This window comes from Malaclemys terrapin, chromosome 1 (assembly GCF_027887155.1).
Source record: "Malaclemys terrapin pileata isolate rMalTer1 chromosome 1, rMalTer1.hap1, whole genome shotgun sequence".
Taxonomy (NCBI): Eukaryota; Metazoa; Chordata; order Testudines; family Emydidae; genus Malaclemys; species Malaclemys terrapin.
The window spans coordinates 16,346,700-16,370,779 of NC_071505.1; the positions used below are offsets into that span (position 1 = coordinate 16,346,700).

At 43.3% G+C, this 24,080-nt stretch overlaps 1 protein-coding gene across 6 annotated transcripts in view; it reads right to left on the bottom strand.

Moving 5' to 3' along the window:
- Positions 1 to 238: 238 nt before the first annotated feature.
- Positions 239 to 24,080, bottom strand: part of FAM107B (family with sequence similarity 107 member B) — a 73,936-nt gene continuing 50,094 nt past the window's right edge. For 5 of the 6 annotated variants that reach the window (XM_054016886.1, XM_054016876.1, XM_054016867.1 and 2 more), the window contains 3 exons: positions 12,950 to 13,133; positions 6,733 to 6,886; positions 239 to 3,558 (listed from right to left, as the gene is read on the bottom strand). In XM_054016886.1, the coding sequence (XP_053872861.1) occupies positions 3,442 to 3,558; positions 6,733 to 6,886; positions 12,950 to 13,077 (399 nt within the window). In that variant the 5' untranslated portion in view covers positions 13,078 to 13,133 and the 3' untranslated portion in view covers positions 239 to 3,441. Of the gene's footprint in view, positions 3,559 to 6,732; positions 6,887 to 12,949; positions 13,134 to 14,424; positions 14,553 to 24,080 lie in introns of those variants that run through there. The other variant, XM_054016839.1, reaches the window with a different exon arrangement.

A 24,080-nucleotide genomic window follows, 5' to 3' on the forward strand; every position in this document is an offset into this window, starting at 1 on the left:
AAAAATTCTCAGTGAAAATAAGATGCAAAAAGACAGCAAGATTTAGCTGCCTCTGCCAAACTAATCTGCCGACTATGTTACATGCATATAAATATGAAGGCAAGTTACAGGAATCAAGTCAGTGTGGCCTTGAAATTGTTCCTTGCAAAAATAAAGACAAAATATAATTTTAAAATGACCTGGATAACTTTCAGCGCAGCTCCAAAGCTCCATTTTCAGTAGGTAAAGACAGAGACAGTTGCATATTCCAAGCATGTAGTAGATTTTATTAAGCATAACTTTGGTTCTAAGTATTCCACCCTCATTTTTGTAATACCTTTAATTAAAAACAATTATACAAGAGCAAATACAAAAAATATTAAATTATGAAAACACACTTATTAAGGCTCCCTTTTTATATTTATATATATTTATATATGTACACTCAAACAAGAACAGATATTAACAGAAGGTTAAAGCCAGCTTTCAGAGCTAGAAAGAAATCCTACGTTTACTAACAAAAAGCAAGGGTTTTTAAAAAAATCACCAAACTGTCCTGCCCTATTACAGACAGAAATTGGTAAAAGTGAGCCACCTTTAATTCAAGAAAATAGCTCAATGAAAACACAGAGGATTGCTTAAAATTTCATGTAACTAAGGACCAGATCACAAATCCCTTTCCTCACACTGGTGAGCAGATATTCACATAAGTAGCCTCTGGACTCAATGGGATTTCTGGTGTGACAAACTGGTCACCTATCTAAGGGCTGCATCATCTAAACCAACGTTGAACCTGATTTAAAAAAACCCAGAGTTTTGCCTGCCAGAGCCACATGAAATTGACTTTTGGGTTCCTAGACAAAGTGCAGCAGAATTCTAAGGTATTTAAAACAAAACATTGTCATTCTACTGATATTTAGTCTAGTAATGCAGAATTTGATTTTTTTTTTTAAATTACTTCACGCTGTATGTGCAAGACGTATTCAGACCTTCCGTCTTTTAGAAAGAGAAGCTCTACCTTTAACCACAAGTCAACTGGTTACACCAACACGAATGGGAAGTGGAAAATGTCCATCCTATATTCCCAATAAGGTCTGAGCCAAAGTCCACTGAAGTCAATGGGAAGCCTTCTCCACGGACTTCAGCACGCTTTGGATTAGGCCCTATTTGTTTTAGATCTGAGTTTGGGTTGCCACATACGTTGAGGTGAAATGGGAGAGGCTGAGCTTCGTCTGAAGCAATGTGCTGGCCAAGCAAAATGAGGTTGTTGCCTCAATTTCTGAAGACTTCAGGCTGGCTGTGGAAGTGGAATCCAGCAGACCTGAAGGAGGTCACAAGGCAGGGAGAGGGTGAGAAAGATAAACAGCAGTGGCTCAGCATCAAGGTACCATTTCTAAAGGAGTATTTTCCACTGCCCTTGTACGGGGGGGACGCAGAACAGAAAACTGGAGCATAGGGCTGTCTGAACAAAAGACAAGAGGCAAATCCAGTCAGAGTGTGTGTTTGAATGACTGGCTGCTAGAAAGAAAGACCTTCTTCCAAAGCAAGAAAGGCACAGGGAAAAAAACCTGCAGCAGTTACGGTCCTGTTTCCCAAAAAATACAATATGGTAGAGTTTACAAAACGACTTACATTTTGCCTTTGACTTTTGTATGACCACAGCCTGAACAGCTCTGTAAACCACTTGTAACATTTAATCTTCTAAATGTGAACTGCAATGTCAAGCTAAGTCAATGGTAACAAGTTTCCCAAAATTTAATTTACTTCTAATCTAATTGTGTCCTCATAAAAAAAAAAAACTTGATCTTGACAACTTGAAGGATATGCCTAAGAAACCCTGTTAATTGTGAATGCTATGTCCCAAGTCCAATACTGAAATTGTATTTAAATTTCCAGTACCCTGGGAAAAACAAGAGAGAAAAACAGCATCTTGCGCACACACTGCTGAGGTTAAGAGAAAATATTCTCAAGCAGTTAGCTCAGATGTAATTACAAAGGAGCATTTATTTCTGTTTAGCGCTCTAGGGCAAAGACGATGAGCGAGTTGGATAGGCATCCCTCCCATGAAGGCATTGGTAGTGTGCACACGTAACTGAGCGGGGGCTCTGGTCCTTCATAAGCAGTCTCCTCCCCAACTCCAGGCTTTCCTGACAGGGGATGAGTAGTTGTCATGAGCACTAAGGGTCAGATTCTGTCACCCTTACTCAGACCGAGTTCCATCTTACTCGGTGGCAAGTCAATAGGGCTACGTGTAGGGGACAGAATATGGCCCTAAGACTCCGTGATAACTTGATTCCCTTATTTCATGAGACAAGAGAAAAGATGGGAGAGAAGTCAGAGCTTATCTAACATTAGGGAAAGTTTCTCATTTCAGTGGCCTTGGAGGGCTAGTTTGGTCTCATTTAAATCTGATTCTGTAGCTGATCCGTGCACAGCATTCCCATTATCTTCAAGGTGCTCTGAGCAAGCCCCTTAGTTCAAATGATCGTAGTCAGTCCTGTGAGTTTAATGCTACTGATCTGTTAACACTGAGTTTAGATCTGTAGGTCCCAGAGGAGAAAGACCACGCCAGCAAACCAAGCAGTCTTTAAGAACATAAAAACTAGAGGATGCATCATTTTCCACTAAGAGTTGAAGGAAAAAGGTACGCTCGTACATGGGCCTGTACAGTGTAATTGCTCTACTGGGGTGGGAGCAAGGGAAGCGTTTGAGATGAGAGGGGAAATCAGCCTTTGATTTTTGCCCAGGTGAGGAAATATTCCAATTTTTGCACTCCCAAGAGCCAAATTCTACATGCACCTCCAAAGACAGAATTTGGTCCTAAAAACTTTTTTAGCTTTTTCAGTGCCCTGGAATTTTCAACATTCCTATATCTTTGCACCAATTTTCCCAGTGGTAACAGCCAGTGCAGATGCCCAGCAATGACCAGGACACACCACTCCACTCTACATTTAACCCCCATTAAAATTAAATGCAGGAACCCACATTTTCAAAATGGAGTTTACACAGACTGAAGGGACAGAAAGAGAGAACTTCCCTGCACAGCAAAGTTCCATAAAATATGACCAGAGAATTTAAAAAAAAAAAAAAAAAAAAGGTAGAATATAAGCTTGATGTCTCCACTAAACTGGGATCAGAAGAAACCAAGCAGTGCAACACTCAAAGGGTTTCTCTAGTGTCCCTGGTTTAAGTCTCTCATTAAGCACTTCAGACATGTCCATAATCCGGACATGAAAACGGGCTGCTGATCCCCTGGTCTCAGTACTGTGTTTGGCGAGTTTAATCTGTTTATGTTGCAGACTTTTAATCCACACAGGTTCCAGGAATTCAAAACCCATCTTCGGTAAACGTCACCGGAATGCCGTATAGCTTCCCTGTCCAGGGCAAAGGAGTCAGACAACTTGCAGAAGCCTCTCTCTGCAGCCACTGCTGGAACGTTGAAAGTCTTAGCAGGTATTTCCTCTAGGAGTCTGGAGCGTCTGCCAATTCCTGGGCTGTCCTCCTCAAGTTGCCTTTGACTTTAACAAATTCAGGTGCATTTTCCTGCTCCTCTTGGAGCTTCTGTTTCTCAAGTTCCAGCTGAAATGAGAGTCACGTTTATAAAAAGATTAAATACCTGTATTAACAAATGAAAAGTCCCAGGCCAAAATTAAAGCTATGATTTCATCCAGAAGGAAATGTAGCCTCAAAGACTTAGAAGTACCAGAACGTACTTTAACGAAAAGAGGTGAAGTGGCATTTAGACAAGAGTATCACAATCTCCTCTAACCAGTCTCTCCTGGAAGATCCACCCAGCTTGGAAATAGCTTTGGGGCAAACCGTACTCACATGACGGGACAATCAGATTAAGTCTTTGGAGAGATCCATGAGAATTTCCTTGCAATTTAAAAATAAATAAAATCTTCTCCTCTGGCTTCCAGTGCAGGAGGGGAACAATCGTGCCCAAAGAAAAAATACAGGAGATCAAAGTTATTAATATGCATGGTTGTAGGATCTCAACATGGATTTAGGTGTCTAATGGAGACATCTCCAATTGCTTTGCCTATCTTGAGCAGAAGAAGAGTAAAACAACAGTTCTCCCAATCCCATCTAAAAGAACAGGAGTACTTGTGGCACCTTAGAGACTAACAAATTTATTAGATATAAATTTAACAAATATAAATTTGTTAGTCTCTAAGGTGCCACAAGTACTCCTGTTCTTTTTGCGGATACAGACTAACACGGCTGCTACTCTGAAACCAATCCCATCTGTTGCCGACATTTTGAGTGTCCAATTACTAACATTTTTAAAGCATGTGGCGTTCCTGCCCATACATGGCAGCCATCAAAAAACATTAGGGCATGTAGTTGCTTACTATGCACCATGAGGCGTGGTCATATATTGCTAGTAAAGAATGCTATTTATGAATTGCTTTGAATAACAATTAACCTGGAAGTCCTGAGTGCAAATCTATGAGCCAATAGGCAGGAAGAAGCAACTCTCTGGAAAGCAAACAGTAAATACTATCCTGAAAGCAACTGTTCATTTGAATATAGCAGGGTCTTCCTGATAATTAATGGGGACCACATACCACTCAAACAAGCTCACAAGCTCTCCTTGTTCTGGCTCTGTGACAAGGGACAACATCTGATTATAATAAAGAATGGCTCTATTCCACAATGAATCATTTTGTCAATTGAGGTCAGTCCTGCCACACATGCAGAGTTGCAACACTATTTGCTATGGGCAGGTTTTCCCTGTTGCAACAGGATTTATTTTTCCAGATTTGAACTTGAGCCAATCAAGGACATTTCAGGGAGCTTCCAAGTGGTGACATGTTTTGAGACTGGGCTCTTTGTTGGGGTGAGGATTTTAAAAAACCATCTCTCACCCCCCAAAATTTCTTAACTTCTAAACTTTCTTTGTGTAGCTTGGAATGTAATTAATTAATATTTAGTTAGAAAACTAGCTGGGTTAACTGTATTTTAATTATGATTATTTTTAAATTGATTTTTTAAATTAAAATAATAATGCTTTCGAGTAAGTTGTTTTGTTGTTTGAACGCACTTTGGTGTGTGTTGGATTATCTTAATGCAAACAAACAAAAAAGCTTGTTAAGGAACACACAGACCTTTGGCTGGCCCTCTGCATTCGAGTAAAATTTCACCCCAATAGATTGCAAGTCACATAATCTCTGTATTTAGGGTTGGTTGTTTGTTTATTAAAGGCCTGGCAATAGAGTCATAGATTTTTAAATTCTGCATCAAGGCCATAACTTTGGTTTGAGCTACAGCATTTCTTTTAGCAAGAGAGCCAAACCTGATTTAAAAACTGCAATGGATGAAGAATCCACTACATCCCTAGGTATGTTGTTCCAATGGTTAATTACCCTCACTGCTAAAAACTGGCACCTTATTGCTAGTCTGAATTTGTCTAGCTTCGGCATCCAACTATTGGATCTCATTATGACTTTTTTTGCTAGGTTAAAAGAGCTGTCTACAATTGGAAATCTCTTCCCCATGTAGGTACATGTAAACCATGATTAAATCACCTCTTAACCTTTTCTTGGATAAACTAAATAGATTGAGAGCAGCTCACTTTAAGGCATATTTTCCAGACTTCAAATCACTCTTGTAGCTGTTTTCTGAACCTTTCCAATTTTTCAACATTCCATTTTGAAGCGTGAGCACCAGAACTGGACACAGGATTCCAGTAATGGTCAGATTACAATGTATACACAGGCAATACCACTCTCCTACTCGAGCTACTCTTGTTAATACATCCAAGAATCCCTTTAGTTACATCACTGCATTGGGAGCTCATGTTCAACTGGTTTTCTACCATGTTCCCTAAGTCCTTTTCGGAGTCACTGCTGTCCAGGAGACATTCCTCCATCTTAGAAATGTGACCTACATTCTTTGTTCCTAGATGTGTGACCTTGTATTTGGCTGTGTTAAAAGAGAATACACAACAACACTGCATGCCTTTAAAACAAAAGTTCTTTAAGGGAGGGGTAGGAAGAATGGTCTAGTGGATAGAGTACAGGATTGAGAATCAGGACTCTGGGTTCAGTTCCAGGCTTGGTCATGCACTTCCCTAAGCAAGATACTTAGGCTTTGTGTACACTCAAAAGTTTTGCTGGCACAGCTATATTGGTTAGGGGTGTGATTTTTTGCAGCATAGCTATGCCAGCAAAACCCCTAGCGTAAATGAAGTTAAACTGGTATAAAAGTGCATATGCTGGTATAGCCTACAGACGCACCCCAAGTTACGTAAACCCGGCATATGCAAATCTGAGTTTACGGAAAAAGTTCTGTAAGATAGAAATAGGAAGGGTTTTTTTCGCGCGGGGGGGGCGGGGGGAGAGAATGGTTGGAGATACGTTTCCGACTTATGCAAAATTCGAGTTACGCAAGGCAAAATTCGACTTACGCTTGCATAAGTCAGGAAGTGTCTGTACTTGTTTAACTGGTATAGATTATACCAGCAAAATCACTTCTGTGCTGCGTCTATATACCATACTACAGTTATGAATCCTCCTGGGGTAGGCAGGCCTCAACCTATCCTGAGTCTATACAATGGGGATAATACTTCCCTACCTCACAGGAATGCTGCAAGGATAAAATCCATTAAGGACTGTTTAGGTGCACACAGAGAACACAAATACTTACATAGACAGAAGGCTCCTGTAATTTCCCCATCAATCCCAGTCCATTCTAATGTCTAGCCCAGTGATCTTCTCTACCTATTCTTTATGCCATTTCCCTTCTCACCTGCTCCAGCTTCTGCTGTCGTTTCATTAGCTCTATTTCCAGATCTGATTTCTTCTTTTGTGCTTCCTCTTCCTTTTGTTGTTTAATAACTTGATCTCTTTTCCTTTTCTCCATCACCTTTTGCAGCTCTGGTTTATTCTGAGGTGCAAGACCCCTTTGGAAAAAAAAAATAGAGATAGAGCTTTTAATCAATTGTATATTCACACAGAAATGTATGCACGTCTCCCTCAAGTTAACCGATAACTACCATTTTTAAAGATAAATCTCTCTGTTTTGGTGCTAGAAGTTAGTCTTTGATGTTTAATCCCATTAACACAAAATAAGACGCACACACACCTAACTGCCAACTTTCTCTGATCCGCTTGGACTGTGTAATGTGTCCATTTCATTGTCATTGGAGAGCTATTATACTGTGCAGAGGATTCATTTAGATTTAGTTAGCTGACCCTGGGCATTTGGGAGAATTTCAGCATTAGATATGCAAAAGGACCCTTCCCTCATCATATCCCCCCTCAATTTCTTATAACACTAAAGACAAAAGTTAAATGTTTCTGAGCAATGGTTGCGGGGTGAAGAGCCTCCCCTCTATCAATGTGACCTTGCTGTGGAAGGAGCAGGATTTCAAATATCACACTCATTAAACCTCAGGACACTGACGTTTTAGCACTATACAAAGCTTATATAGTAGTGTTTGCTGAACTATGCTTTTCATGAAAAGGCCAGCCTGTAAAATATGCATGTATGTTAGAAGGGCAGCCAAATATAACCTCTTTTAAAAGCTTGTCTACTTTAGACAAGCTCACAGGAGTACTGTGAAGCTAAAATAGTGTTTATAAAATGCACTGTGATCAGATGGAATGTACTGGACAAATGCAAAATATTAAGATAATATTTAAATGAATAGGGCCGATCCACTGAAAAACCCTTATATACTGTGTTCTAAAATGACTGAGGATACCCATTCATGTTCAGGTTTTTTCCACTACTTCTAAAAACCGATCATTTCAAAAATAAAAATAAAAAAATTGTCATTTCATCATGCTAATTTTATATTGATATAGTGGGTATATATGTAACATTTGTAATTAACATTAAAATTATTTAAAGTGTGCACACACACACACACACTAAAAACCATACTCCAAAGCATGTAGTCTTCTGCAATTGTGAGAATACATTTCTGATTTTATTTAAAAATCCATTCTCCCAGGCAAAGCCAACTGAGATATTTACTCATTACAAACGAAAAGGAAAATATATAGGGATTTGAATGTTTAAAACCTGCCAAAGGATTTTGGTGTTTACCCCCTTCCTCCCAGTCCCAGAAAATAATTAAAAAACTCTCAAACTAAGGATTTTAATCCAAAACTTGTCTGGGAGTTGGACAATACTCTAAAGTGGAAGATGTTTATAATCAGAGAGTCACACCAACACTGGCCATAGACCCCAGGCAATAGTACCACAGCAGTCCTATAATCTAAAATAATCTACTTGAACCCATTCCAGATCCTCTGGAGTTGACATATCCATGAATGTCATTGACATAAACACAAGAATGAAGAACAAATTATCAGAGAAAAATCCTAGCTGTCTGTAACCATGTCAATTTACCTGACCATGGATTATATATAACTGTGACATACTGGGGCACAATCCAGACTAATGAGTAGCTGTGTCAGGCCTGCCCTATAACCGGGGTTCCCTGTAGCCTCCAACCTGGACTGCTTACAAAAAACCTCCTGCATGCAAGTCATTCCCAGCTCGGTCTATGTGTGCTGCAGCCAACCAGCCACATAGTGGCTCTTACCGGACTTGGTTATGCTGCAGGGTGACCCTCCCCCATCCCCACCCTAGATCTTCTCCCCATAATTTAGGTCCTGTACTCCCCAGCCCTTTCCTGGACAGTACAAATATAATAAGTCTGTTATTCCTTTAAGGGAAGAATGTGCCTGTTTATTATTTTAAATGGAGTACCCAGACACTCCAACTTAAACACACTGGATTAGATAAAACAGTAAAACAAGTTTATTAACTACAAAGAGATAGATCTTGAGTGAGTACAAGTAACGAGGCATAAAAGTCAGAAATGGTTGCAAGAAAAATAAAGATAAAACGCTTACTGGTGCCTAATTTAACTAACTATATTCGGTTGAAAGCAAAGTTTTCTCACCACGTGCTTTCAGCAGTCAGGATCCCTCCCCCTAGAATCCAACAGCTGCTTCCTTTGTCTTTTCAGGTGCAGAGAATGAGGGAGAATGGGCAGGGAGAGAGAGGGGAGTCTTGGTGCATTTGCCCCTGTTTTTATAGTTTCAGTTCCCCTCTTGAAAAAACATTTCCAGCTGGGAGCAAGATGTGGAGAAAAAACTCCATGCTGTTTCTTGCTAAGATGTAGATTTTTTTTTGCCCCGTCACCTTTCCTGCCAGTGAACAGCCACTTAGCAGGTAATGGTCCATTGGCCTTGTTGACACCTGGCCGAGGCATCAGCTTGCCCTCGGTCTCCGAGGAACTGGTTTGGCCACTCCCCAGACTGATTTGGAAAACATTCTTTTAGTCATGATTTCAGCTTATGTTTATAACGTCACATCCAATCCTGCGACCTGCATTTTGCCATATTATTATTGATCAGCAAATTATGATAAATAGATGCCTCACAAGGCATACCTTGTACAAACATTAATACAACAGTGTGGGTTGGGTATATTCTGACACAACTATAAAACAATCCTTTTTTAATCTCTCAAGGAGTTGGGGTCCAAGTCTACAAGCCTTTACTTATGCGAATAGTTCTTATTGACCCAAGTAGCCCCACTGAAATCCAAGGCGTTGCATGACTATAGCTTGTAAGAGCAGGCCAATCTTTAATTATGTATAGCAATGATCTTTCACCTGCTTGTACATACTTACTCCTGGGGGAATTCTACACCACTGAGCAAGTGCAGAATTCACGTCCCCCACAGATTTCTTTGCTTTCTCACAGAAAAATGACTTCTGATGTGGAAGCATAGGGAAGCCGCAAAAGCGGTCATGCACTCCTCCCCAGCAGCACAAGCACGTCGTTTCAGGCACCTGGAGCAGTCGCCGGAGAGGTAAATCACCCCGGGGGCGGGGGGGGCGCAGAGCAGGGGATGCCCTGTCTGGACTGGGAGCAGGAGGTGACAGGACTGGGGCCAGGTCAGACCTATCTCCAGAAACCTCCCCTGGCTGCAAGAAGCTCTGCACCCCCTCCACTGCTTTCTGCCCCCATTGCTCCTCAGCTGCAGGGGGGAGGGGGCCACTGTCCGGGGAGCTGTGTCCCCGTTTGTCCAACACCTGTGCATCTGGATCCCACCATACCCGGACCTTCCCAGCCAAGCCCCATTCACCCTGCACCAAGAACCCCCACATCAAAGCCCCCGCACCCAAACCCCTGCCCACCGAGCCTAACTCCCTGCATCCAAAGCCCCCTTGCATCCAGACACCGCCCCCCGCACCTGGACCCCTCCCTTGCATCTGAGCCCCCACCCCTGCACCCAGACCACCCCCCTCTCCCCGTTTAAGGCCTCTGCACTCGAATCCCCACCCCTGCTGCACCTGGACCACCCCGACAAGCCGCCCACACCCAGATCCCCACCCTATTGAGCCCCAACCAGCTGGACCCAGACCCGACCCCAATCAAGCCCCATTCCCCCAGCACCTGAACCCCCCACGGAGCCTCCGACACCCAGGCCTCTCCACCAACCCCCTTCCGCAAGCCCCAACCACCTTCATCTGAACCCCCCTGTGGAATCCCACTCCCCTGCACCCGGAACTCCTCAATGAGCCCCTGTACATCCAGATCCTCTCCACACCCAGATCCCCCATTAAGCCGCCCGCACCCAGATTGCGTCACACAGAACCCTCTCACCCGACACTTGGATCCTGCTGGGCTGAGCCTGCCTGCCCCACACCTGGATCGGGGCCAGGGCTGGGTATGCATCCGAGACACTGTCCCTCTTGCTTGCTATTTTAGTGCATCTGGCATGGAGGAACAGGGCCCCAGAGTATTTCTGGGGCAGGCCCAGCCCTTGCCCTGCGTCAGGGTCGGATGCAGACTCACTGCCAAGTCCATGTCGTGGTGGTGGGGGGGGAGGGGGCAGCAAAATTGCAGGGTGATCTCCCACCTCCTGCGCAGCCAGTGGCCTGTGCTCCCCACCGCCATGCTGGAACCTTCACCTTTATTTATTGACAAATAAAATATACAGAATTTTAAAATATTGTGCACAGAATTTTTAATTTTTTTTGGTGCAGAATTCCCCAGGAGTAATATACTGAAACTTTCACGAACACTCCTGCAAGGTCGGTACATATCATTTCCAATTAACAGATGTGAAAACTGAGGTTAAATAGCTTGCCCAAGGCTGCAGAGCTAATAAGTGTCCTTGTTAAGAATATACCAGTTCCCAGGTCTCTGTGTTAGAGCTCAGACCAGGGATTTTACTAATAGATTAATGAAAAAGAAGGAAGTCAAGTTGGAAACATTAAATCTGACACAGTATGGACTGAAAAGCACAAGAGGATACCAAGTTTCTCAGCAAAGTATTGGCAAAGGGATATCATCTGCAATCAGTCAAATCTTTAATACCATTTAAATTGAAAATTCTTTCCAGTAATCTGGCTCATTTTACAGTCTGGTTGTGTGGATTATTTTTAAATTTTTCAAAAATTATTCACCTCCATTGCTAACTAATTTAAAACAGAAACCCAGCTAACTATGGGCTGAGTCCTGGGCCCACAGATGTCAACAGAATCAGGATCTGGGCCCTTAGCTCTTAAGCAGTATATAAAGAAAGCAGTGTGCTATGTATCATCTACCAGCATGAAGGAAGTAGCACTTGCATAATGTATAGTAATGCACATGCATCAGGAAAGCAGATGCCAAATATACACCTAACTTAGTTGTAAAGAAGACTATAGAACTGAAGAGAAATTTTATCTTCAATAATAAATGTGACCTAAAGGTGTCTTTGTAAATAAGGAGTCAGGCTAGAGGGTGGCAAAAACCAGCAGTAGCGTTTTCCCAACCCTGCCCACAACTCAAACTCTGCCTACTTGTGAGGCCAAATGAAATGCTATTTACAGCAGATTTTGCAGCGCTTCATGACCTTCTTCTTTACTGTGCTCTCTGATCAGCCGGGAGACTGCTAATGAATTCTCATCACTACGTTCCAAGTCTTCATCCCATTGAGATAAACAGGGCAAGCTTTCACTTTTTCCAGAGATATTGTTCTGGGCTGTTTGTAGACTGTATCAGTTTATGTATATACAATTCAGATTCTGAAGATTAACTAAGGGCTTGTATAAATGGCCCCATGGTTCAGACTACAGCAGTGTGAATTGCAACGCACACCAGTGTGCTGCATTGTAACTCCCCAGTGGGAACGCAGGAAGCACAAACTAAAAAGGTGCCTAGCATAGATCTAGACTAAGAAATATTTTTGGGCGGGGTCCCTCATACACATTTTCACACCACCTAGCACAACAAGACGCAACCTGGTTGAGGTTTTTAGGTGCTACTGCAATATAAATATTAATTAATAATATTTTAAAAAACCCACAAGATTAGATTCTGGAACACAAGATACAGCTACCAAGGAAAAAGAATCAGTCAACTCAATCCAGCACACACTTGAAATAGAATTAAATGCTATGGGTAGCCATTGTAATTTAGGGTTTGTCAACACAAACTTTAGTTTGAAGCAAGCTGGAGTGTGAATCTACCCTGCACTAGCCTGCTGCAGACTCATTGTTCCCTGTGGACTCTGCAGCTGTGCATTAAAAGGTCATTAGGTTCACTTTGCTCTAGTCCCACTTCAAAGGTGTAGATTCACACCCCAGCTTTCTGCAAATTTAATGTTTGTGCAGCCCGAAGCCCTCCCAACACTGAATCTTTAAAGTTACACAAAATGTTAATCAGGTTTTGGGTAGCACGACACTTTGCCCCACTCTACACTACAGACCTAAATCTGTACAACTACGTTGCTCAGCGGTATGAAAAATCCACACCCCAAACAATATAGTTATACCAACTTCACCTCTGGTGTAGACAATGCTGTTGATGGGAGAAGCTACCACATCTCGGGAAGCTCTCCCCTCTGCGTAATAGCGTCTTCACCACAGCACAGCTACATCGGTGCAGCTGTAGCACTGTACATGAAGATGAGCCCGTTGATTACAGAGTAAAAGTTCCGTTGAATTCACCTTTTCTGGTTCATAAGGAGCTCTCTGTGAAGGTCCTGATGATTCCGGGATGATTTCACAGGATTGATTAGTTTCTGAGGTCTAATTAGTTCAGGGTTGTCTTCATCTATGTAGTCTGGTTCAGCCATGATATTTCTTGGAGTAAGATATGGATCTTTGAGTTCAGTGTCCTCACTCAAGTTATCTGTAAAACACAAGAAACAATCACGCTAAAAGATTTAAAGACCTTGTTTCGCAAAGAAATACAGAATTGGTGGCTGCATCCATACAGCTAAAATATGTTATGTGGGTAACACTTACCTTTTTATAGATAGATATAGATACATTTGACAGTAGGTAGACATAAGGCTCTAGAGCAGTTTACTTTAGCTTCTTAAATTTTGCAAAAAGTCACAGTATTCTTGGGAGGATGGGGGGAGACTGAGGAACAATTTCCTCCTCAAAATTCTTCAGGCTGTGGACTTCAATAAACTAGACCTTCTTAGTTATCAAATCTTAACACCGAGGACTAAGTTCAGCAAAATAACTAAGCACATGCCTATACTCAAGTACGTGAATTGTCCCATTGACTTTAACGAGACTACTCATATGCTTAAGTCTGTTTTGCTTCATTGGGGCCTAAGAGCATAAACTACAAGATACTGAGGTCTGAAAAAACAATTAATACATTGAGTACTGGGTGTATATGTGGAGTCCATTGGGACTTCATTTCCCACTACCAGTAACCCCATTTAATAAATACAGTGGAAAATATGATCTCTCTTAGGTACATCCGGTATTGTAATGCAGCACTACCAAGCAACAGATTCATGTGTTTCAAACAAATCATTTTACCCTCTTTTTTTTGTTTGTTGTTACTTAGAAAAAAGAATAATTTAATTTGGAAAAAAATTCCCAAAATGCACAATGAGAATTCACATCTTGATTACAGTTAGATTTTGAATAAAACATCGAAACTTTGACCTGGGACTAGGGTGACCAGACAGAAAATGTGAAAAATCGGGACAGGGGGTGGGAGGGGAGTAAATAGGAGCCTATATAAGAAAAAGGCCCAAAATCGGGACTTCTGGTCACCCTATCTGGGAACTTTAACAATTAAGGACCATATTTTTAGCTGGTGTAAATCAGCAGGTAAAAAGTGTACTCTTATCATACATAAGTCACAATAAAAGAGCTTTTTATTAGCAGCTAATCCGCAAATTAGCTTTGAAGTTATCTGTTTGCGGCATTTAATACCTAGTTACGTTTAACAGCATTAGTCACAGCACACAGAACTCCTGCATCTGAAATTAAACATCTTGGGCCAAATTCTGCCTTCATTTACTATCACAGAGCCCCACCAGTAGAAGGTGGCACACTGCAACTAAACACTCACACGAGACAACCACCGACTCATTTCAAAGACAAAAACCGCCTCACAGCATGCGGTGTATCAGAGATAAACTGATGTGACGTTGCATAAAAAAAATACAGACCTCGATCCTCATGGTTGATGGAACAGCTGAACATTGCAGACCTTTTAATATAGAGCTACTGAGAGAAACTCAAAGACCTCTTTTTTTCCAGAGCGAAAACTGAATCCACGCTTTAACCAAATCTGAACTGTGATCTCCTTCACTTTGCTACTCAATGGAGTACAAAACCAGCAGTTTCACTCCAGTTAATCATTAGACAGGGACTGTTTACTTACTCCCATATAAAAGAGCTCAGAGCTTGGGTCCCACATCTGTTCTACGGGCCCAATCCAAAGCCCTCTGGAGTCAATGGAAAGATTCCCAGATCCGTTGGCTTTAATGAGCAGGTCTTTTTGTTATGCCAGTAACATTCCCAAAGCATAGAGGTGAATGTTGTATAGATGGAGACCACAGATCCAGAGTATTGCCATTTTTTTCCCAATGGGGTTGGTGGAATTACTCTGGATTTCCACGTCTGAAACAGATCAGGCCCTTTGGCGTCTCCCGTTTTAATAATCTAATGCGATGGATGTGCCCTCTCTCCCCTGCCATGGCAGCCCCAAAGCTGGGTCTGGGAGGAAGGTAGGTGTCCCCCGCCGCGGCAGCCCCCCAAGCTGGGGCTGAGAGGGAGGGGGTCTCTCCCCAGCAGCCACAGCCCTGGAGCTGGGGAAAGTTGCTTCTTTCTCTGGCCACCACAGCCCTGAACGTCCCAAATTCCCCTCACCCCTTCTTCTCACCCCACTGCCCCCTCCCACCTACCACCTATTTCTCCCAAGGTCACCACCTCACCTTACATGTGCGTCTTCTCCAGGGTCCAGGTACCTAATTAGTGGAGCCAGGCCTGCGCGGCTCCACTAATTAGGTGGGTGGTGCTTCACTCTCTCGTGTGCGGCTGCCCAGGCGCGCACCTTAGAGGGAATTATCCGCGGACCACCTGAATGGAGCTCGCGGACCACAGTTTGAAAATCTCTGATCTAGGATAAGAGATAGTTTATGGTGAATCTAACATCAGGGAAAGGAGGGAACGGGTACAAGGTGAGCCCAGCAGGGCAGCATATAGAGTTTAAAGCCAGAAGGGGACCGTTACATCATCTAGTCTGTTATCACAAGCCATTAATTTTCAATAAGATTCCCCTATATTAAGCCCAAAGACTTTATTTAGTGTCAGAAAGTAAGTGGTTTTCAATGCCGAGGGCAGCAAAGGTAGCAAATCTGGAATATCTGGATGTCTACCCTATCTAGAGCAGCCCAACATAAACAAAACTTCCCTTAGACTAGGAGGCTTACATTTGTAACCACCTAACTCCTCATCCATGGCATACAGATTTGAAAGCCCGGGATTACTGCGTTGAGAGAAGGCAGTAATAAAGAGCCCATTGTTTTAACACCATGTTTAAATGCAAATGGTTATGGTTAATTATTGTTAATCCCGTCTCCAGGACAGCTGCAGCCTTTCCCCCTGGAACCGCAAGCTATGTGATAATGGGAGATAGGAAGTATGAACTTGAAAGTTATGAGCCTGATAAATGATGTGCAATTAGGCCAGCCATGCCTGAGACGAACTCCACAACATTATCTTGGAATGTTTTGTTGATTAGAATGGTACTGAATGGGGTTAGCTGGAGATCAGTCTTAAACCTAAGAAATAAGGTACTATTACCAGCATTTAATGGATTCATTAATCACCTGGCTGCCAAGAGATTACAAACCTGATCCTATTCCTATTGGTGACAACAGCAAGGCTACCAGTGATTTAAGTGGTGCAGGATCCAGTCCTAAGGCTATGTCTACACTACCACGGTAAGTCGACCTACGCTACGCAACTCTAGCTTCGTGAATAACGTAGCTGGAGTGGATGTACCTTAGGTCGAGTTACCGCGGGGTTTACACCATGAGGGGTCGACAGGAGAGTTTCTCCCGTTGACTTACCCTACTCATCTCATCGGGGGTAGAGCACAGGGGTCGATTGGAGAGCGATCTGCAAGATTCACTAGACCCGCTAGACCAACTGCCGGTGGATCGATCTCAGAGCATCGATCCGGGCTGTAGTGTAGACATAGCCTAAGATACTGCAATAATTTTGGGGATTTAGAATCAGAAAGCAGCAGGCATTGCTAGCTACAACTATTTCTGTTGTAACTTGTTAAACCACTCAAAACCTCCAGGAAATTCAATTAAATATTTAAAGTTTGTTTCCCCAACCCTGCTCAAAATACTACAGTGACTGTAACATCAACTGAACACAGATGGAGCAGCCAGAATAGGCAATATCTGCTTAAAGATTTTTGCACTGGAATGTTTATGGACACCCAAAAGAAGAACAGAATAAACGTGGCAGTGTTCACTTCTTCAATTACCACCACATTGTTGCTTCTCGCTTCATATTTATAAGCTAGCATCTCTTTTTCGACCACCACCAGACACATTCTACATCCCAGTGCTTCCAAGCAAAATCAATCACATATATTAAGGGATATGCTGGATAAATGAACCTCCTTGGATCTGAACAATCCCAAACAGAGCAGCTATGCTGAGGAGTGAACCACGGTTCTGTAATCTGCATGGAATAAGAATGGGCAGCAACAGACGAAATGGCTCTGAGAATTTTTACACTTTCCAAAGACACTGGTTTCTCATTGTGGCTGCAAGATCCTATGGAAAACTCAAAATCGCTGCTTCAGAAGGTGAAGAGATGAATGATAAGATCTACATAGTTGCATTGCTGCTTAGAATTATAGTTAAAGGAAGCTGCTAGATTAAAATGGTGAAAAGCTGCAGTCACAAATACCATTGTTTAATTAGGGGGCAGGGAATGGAAGAAAGAAGAATATCCCTTCCAGGAAGTTATGACACAGATTTCCATACTAGAGGAGTTGTTCAAACCATAGGGTAGACTGAGGTGGAATCAAAGGTGCAGAAGAGACACTAGAACCATGAATACAGACATATTACAGTAGCACTTGCAGACTCCTGGGGGTCATATTGTGCATACCAGGCACTGAACATACACATAGTAAGAGACAGGCCCTGCCCCAAAGAGCAAATATCCAAATTGACAAGATAGATAAAAAGGTGGGGGGAAGGGGAGGCACAGAAAGGAAAAGAGACTTGCCCAAGACCTCCCTGCAGGTCAATGATAATACCACCTAGCTCTTATATAGAGCTTTTCATCAGTAGCCCTCAAAACACTTGAGTAAAGAAGATAAGTATCATTAGCTCCATTTTACATATGGGGAAACTAAGGCACGGGGAAAGGATGCGACTTGCCCAAGGTTTAGGGGGGAGGGGTAGCTCAGTGGTTTGAGCATTGGCCTGCTAAACCCAGGGTTGGGAGTTCAATCCTTGAGGGGGCCATTTAGGGATCTGGAGCAAAAATCTGTCTGGGGATTGGTCCTGCTTTGAGCAGGGGGTTGGACTAGATGACATCCTGAGGTCCCTTCCAACCCTGATATTCTGTGATTCCCCACATACATCAATGGCACAGCTGGGAACAGAACCCAGCTCTCCTAATTCCCAGTCTAGTGACCTATCCACTAAACCATGCTGCCTCTCAAAAGATACGGATGAGAATCAAATCAGGCTAGAAAGGCTCCGGTACGTCTTTTGCCTTCATTTTCTGCTTCTTTAGAAATATGTTTATCAATTTCTCTACATCCTTTCTATTAAGGTCTTGTTGGTGTTCATACCTATATATGGGACACCCTTGGGGGCGGGAGGGGAGAGAGAGAGCACACACGCTAGGGACAAGAGAACAATCTGATCCTACCCTGAGCTTGGTCCAAAGAACTCATTGCATATGGATGAACCACATTTGCTTCTGCAGTAATAAAAGAAATATTGTGTAGGGGTATACACACACAATTCATTTTACAGGGATTAAGCAAGATTTACTAAAAATATGTAACCAAGTATATGAAATCTGGTTCTCACTGAAGAATAATAATTTTAATCTGTGCATACTGCAGCAAGTTTGACTTTTAGTAGAATCAGATCATTCAAACGATTGCCTCCTGGGAAATAAACGTGACAGAATAATTTGCATTAATATTGCTCCCCCAAAAAGGAATTAACAATTCATTAATATTCAGTTCAACATTAATCCATACAGAGCAACAGTAAATTTTCTTCGATCTTTAGATTACCTTAAAATGTGATTATGGGGTGGTCCGGGGGAGGGAGGAAGGGAGAATCAGACCTGATTTGTCCTGCATGTAACTCCATTGACATCAACGGTGTTTCACCAGGAATGAATTTGGACACTGGACAGATTATGGCAGAACCGGATAAATCATATTTTGGGACTTTGAATGGAGACAGCACACCTAATATAAATTCTAGGTATTTTAGTATGAAAATCAGAAGTTCAAGGACAGCTTCTTCAGGCTTTACTGTAGTGAACATCAAGAATACTGTCAAACAGTGTCACCCAGTGGTAAAGGACTTCCTACAGACAGTAGCAGAAATTGCCATGGAAAAGAGCAGAAGAAAAAAAACCTTGACAAAGAGGGTTTTATACAAATTTGTTACAATTTAAAAAATTATGGCATTGGAAATCTTACTCATGATCCCAAATCCAGTTTGTTTGGGGTTTTTTTTTTTACTAAAAAACCATGCCCCAGCGGTTCTTCAGTTTAACACACTTCATAATGTCTACTTTATTGAAATAGGGCACATATCATTTTCTTTTCTTTTTTAATACAGGGCAACATTTTCAACATTGCTAAAAGCATGCACAACTAGGACCAGATTTTGTACGAGTGTTTAGCACTCAGCAGTTCTTATTAAGAACAAATGGAGTTGGGAAGCACAGAGAGCTTTTAAAAACGTGACCACTTCGTTTAGGTGCCTAAACAGAAGCTGATGAATCTTGAGCTCTTTTGAAAATCTGGTTCACAATTCTTTGGCAGGATGGCCTGGGGGAGGGGGAGGGGATGAGGGAGAGAGAGATGGATACACAGTTATTTTTACATTTGTTACAGAGAGATTTAATTAAATGTGCTTTGAAGATGAAAAAAAAAATCACAACAAATACTCTGTAACCCACTAAGCAGGTACAGCAGAAAAACATGTGGACAGCCAACTACAGTCATTTGTACGGCTGCCTAAGTCAAGTTGCAATAAAGCTATAGATCACAGACTCCTGCAGGCTCGAACACAGTGGAGATGGGAACGTTGCAAGCTTGCCCCTTGCCATCTGTTGTGCTCTAGGCTCTGGAGCATCCCAGACTCCCACTGAGAATTACAACAAAGTGGAATTCACGAGGGAGACATCACACCCCAACAAAGAACCACGGGACCTAGCTTTTTGTGGGCAGTGAATATTAGGGAAATTCAACCTCTACTCTCCACAGAAGAACCCTCCAATTTAAAAAAAAATTTTAGAGTGACATATAGTGCAAGTTTAGCCAGCCTACCAGTTTCTTAAAAATACTCAATGTAGCCATATTAAAATAGAGTACTTGTATGCATCTTCAGGCCAGCCTGGTGGGACTCAGCCACACTTCCTTCCATTCATGTCTTCTTAGTTCTATCAGCATCTCCTCCAGGTGTTTGCATCCTGGCAATCCAGCTCACTGAGAAAAGAAAACTCTGCCCATGCCTTTTAACTGAGGCCAAAGTTTAGGTCCCATAAACTCTTTGGCGCCTCGGCTTTTGAATTTGCAGGATTTTCTTCTCTTTGGGAACAAACTTGTTGGATCAAAACATCCAGACACTAGAACAGGGGTGGACAACTTACGGCCCATGGGCCGCGACTGGCCCATCAGCCATTTTAATCCAGCCCTCGAGTTCCGCCGGGGAGTGGGGTCTGGGGTTTGTCCTGCTCCAGCAGGGGAGTGGGGTTGGAGGCTTGCCCTGCTCCGCGTGTGCTGTGGTTCCGCATGGCTCCTGGAAGCAGTGGCATGTCCACTCTCAGGCTCATACACGTAGGGGCAGCCAGGGGGCTCTGCATGCTGCCCCCCCACAAGCACCACTTCCGCAGCTCCAATTGGCCGGGAACTGCGACCAATGGGAGCTGCAGCGGCAGCGCCTGCAGTCGGGGCAGCGCGCAGAGCCGCCTGGCTGCACAGGAGCTGGAGGGGGGACATGCCAATGCTTCCATGAGCTGCTTAAGGTAAGCATTGCCTGGAGCCTGCACCCCGACCTCCTCCCGGGCCCCAAGCCCCTGTCCCAGCCCTGATCCCCCCTCCCACCTTCTGAGCCCCTCAGCCCCAGGGGCTCACGATAGCAAAGGCACAGGGCCCTGTAGATTTAAACTGCAACTGTGGGATCCCTGACAGGTGGGGTGAGCACAGATACTAGTCACAGCAAGGCTCAGAGAAATCTCTAATAAAACTAGGGCCTATGCCATTAGGGGCATAAGGACAGTCAAGATGAATAAGTCTGCAAAGCTTGTAAACAATAGTTATATGAGGTCTGGCAAGATACAGTAGAGATGCCTGCGTGCACTAGTGCATTTACTGAGGGCTTGTCTACATTACCGGCCGGATCGACGGGCAGCGATCAATCCAGCAGGGGTCGATTTATTGTGTCTAGTATAGATGTGATAAATCGACCGCCGATCGCTCTAGCGTCAGCTCCGGTACTCCACCTCAAGGAGAAGCGCAAGGGGAATCGACGGGAGAGTGTCGCCCGTCGACACACGGCAGTGAAGACATGGCGGTAAGTAGATCTAAGTATGTCAACTTCCGCTACATTATTCACGTAGCTGAAGGGCGTAACTTAGATCGATCCCCCTGTAATGTAGATCAGCCCTGAGAGTCAAAAGATGCATTTTTTTTTTTATTTTGTCTAGCAGCAGGAATAGCTCCGAAACAAGAAATTAACAGATAACAGTATCCTTCAGATAGGTCAGTTTCCAAGCTGCCAGCCTTGATAGCTATGGCCCTTTTTCCGCTCTATGAACAGTTACGATGAGCAGATCCCATCACAGCCTCACAAATCAGGAAGTAAAGACAACAGAGCAAGAGTAAGCAGCAGCCCGCCTACAGGGGATAAAGGCAACGGAGCCTGCACCTCTCCCCAGACGGAAGGGCGTCGTTTTCTAAAGAAATACCTCTCTGACTGAACAACCTCTAGAGCTTTTCCTCACAAAGTTGAGCATCCTTTGGACCTTTCATCTCCCTTTCACAGAGGAGTTAGAATGGCATGATTTTAAAATAAAAACCAAAACATACTCAAAGCTTTGCGCACACACAGATAAAATTTATCCTCCAGGAGCACAGATTAGAAGCTACATGAATATGTTGGTCTACTTTCCGGATGTAGTGTGCAAAACAGGATTCTGCTTTTCATTAGAGATAGTTGGAGGGAAAATGAAGGGGCCACTGCTATAGCCTAGTTACAATCTCTGTACCAGAGGACGGCTGAGATAGCTTGGGGGTGAGGAGGCATGTACGGGTATATTAGAGTTGTCATTCCCCTACACAGCTTATCTGCTGTCAAGCCCTTGGAGAGCAAGGGATCAGGGCAATAATCCAGAGACTGTCCACTCTCAAATATTAAGGGGGTGACCAGCAGGCCCCCAGAAGTGGTAGAGCCCCCAGCCCCCACTCCTCCTCCCAGTTCCCCTTTCCTGGAGCCTTCAAGGGACAGATCACTTGCGCTCTGCTCTAAAGAAGTGAACTTAAAAGCTACTCTTTGTCTACCTCTGCTCCAACTGGGCCAGCCAATTCTGGGATTTTAAGTTCCCCCCAGTGCACTGGGGGGGGCTTTCAGCATATTACACACATAACCTAATCAATCTTCATGGTCTTCCTCCAAGGAAAAAAAGTATCACAGTCCTCTCAATCTTTCAAAAAAAGATACTGAGGCATTAGGTGACTTCAAGGCCACATACCAAGCCCTGGGCAAAGACAGGAATGGGATGTGGGAGTTCTTGGGCTTCTAGCCTCTTGCTGACTAGCCAGACTGCAGCAGCAGAAGGGAAATCAGTGCCCAGGTCAGTGTCTGGTTCCTTGCTAGTCAGACTGGGAGGAAGCAGCCCACGCAGCTACAAAGAAGCGAGTGCCATTGGTCACACAGAAGCTGGGAGGTGTAATTCCCAGTGTGGGTAGACATACACATGCTAGCTCTTCTTGAGCTAGCACCTAAAAATAGCGGTGTGACCACAGGAGCTCAGGATAGCTGCCCAAGAACATTCTGCCCGACCCCCTGGGCACATATAGGGGTGGCTAGACACACGGCTGTTTTAGGAGCTAGCTCGAATGGAGCTAGCATGTGTTCATCTACTCAAACTGGGAATTACACCTCCCAGCTGCTGTGCAGAGGTACCCTAAAGCAGTGGTTCTCAATCTTTCCAGACTACCATACCTCTTTCAGGAGTCTGATTTGTCTTGCGTACCCCCAAGTTTCACCTCCCTTAAAAACTACTTGCTTACAAAATCAGACATAAAAATACAAAAAAGTGTCACAGCACACTATTCCTGAACAATTGCTGACTCTTATTTTACCGTATCATTATAAAATAAATCAATCAGAATGTAAATATTGTAATGACATTTCAGTGTACTGTATATAAAGCAGTATAAACAAGTCATTGTCTGGATGAAATTTTAGTTTGTACTGACTTCACTAGTGCTTTTTATGTAGCCTGTTGTAAAGCTAGGCAAATATCTAGATGAGTTCATGTACCCGCTGGAAGACTTCTGTGTACTCCTCCTGGTTGAGAGCTGCTGCCCTAAAGTACTCGTATATGGCCAGCCAACAAGTGGCTCTGAAAGAGGTTACAGCCAGCTCTTCTACAGCCTACACTCAGGACAGAGGAAAAGAGAAGGGGAATCTGAAGAAACCCTTCCCCACTTCCATTCGCCTTACATTGGAGTCCCCTTGCAAACACTGTCTGTGTGCCCCAGATTATCTTTAAGACAGGCTGAAAAGATGTCCCTATCTCAGATTTTGACAACAGCTCCCTAATTAATAGGATAAATAGCTATTCATGTGTAACAGTAACGGCCAGTTGCCAGCTGAACCACTTCATTTCTGAAGTCATCTCTGTTCTTTATTCACCAGATGAATTGGCAGCTCAGTGGGCTGTCTGTTAGGCCCAGCTTCTGCTACCCTCAAGGAGAAACTTGCAAGCCAAGGGATATCCCTGCTCCCCAGCCGGGCAGCAAGCAGCTGCTAAGGAGGTATGGGGAGAGTTACCATATTGAGGCCACCTGGAATGAGACCGCAGTGTTACCTTCCAGTTATTTGTAGGAGGCAGGAAGAAAAGGAGAGGAAGCGTCTGTGATCTGATGCCTACACTCTTAATGGTAAAAATAGCCCATTTGTTTTTTAAAAAAGCAAAGGGATGATAATGCAGAAAGAATGGGTTGATGCATTTAATTAAGATCCTGTAACAAATTTATTTCACCCCCTGAAATAAATCTCATCTGAAATGAATTCTCATCTAAATTCCTCATCCTCTGAAGCGCTTCTTACAGAGCCCTCTCTTTACCAAACAGAGGCACTATGGATTCCCTCTCGGAGCCTAAAACACTGTATTTAAACTATTGTTCATGGACCACTGGTGGTCTGTGGAGCCTAAGCTGGCAGCCCCTGTTTAGGTGGATGGTCACATGATACTGGCCCCTCTCTTCCAGATGCTAAACTGCATTAAAAGAACTAAACATATACATTAAGGCAGGGATTTTCAGAGATGGCCCAACTTTGCTTCCCTTGAAATCAATGGTAAA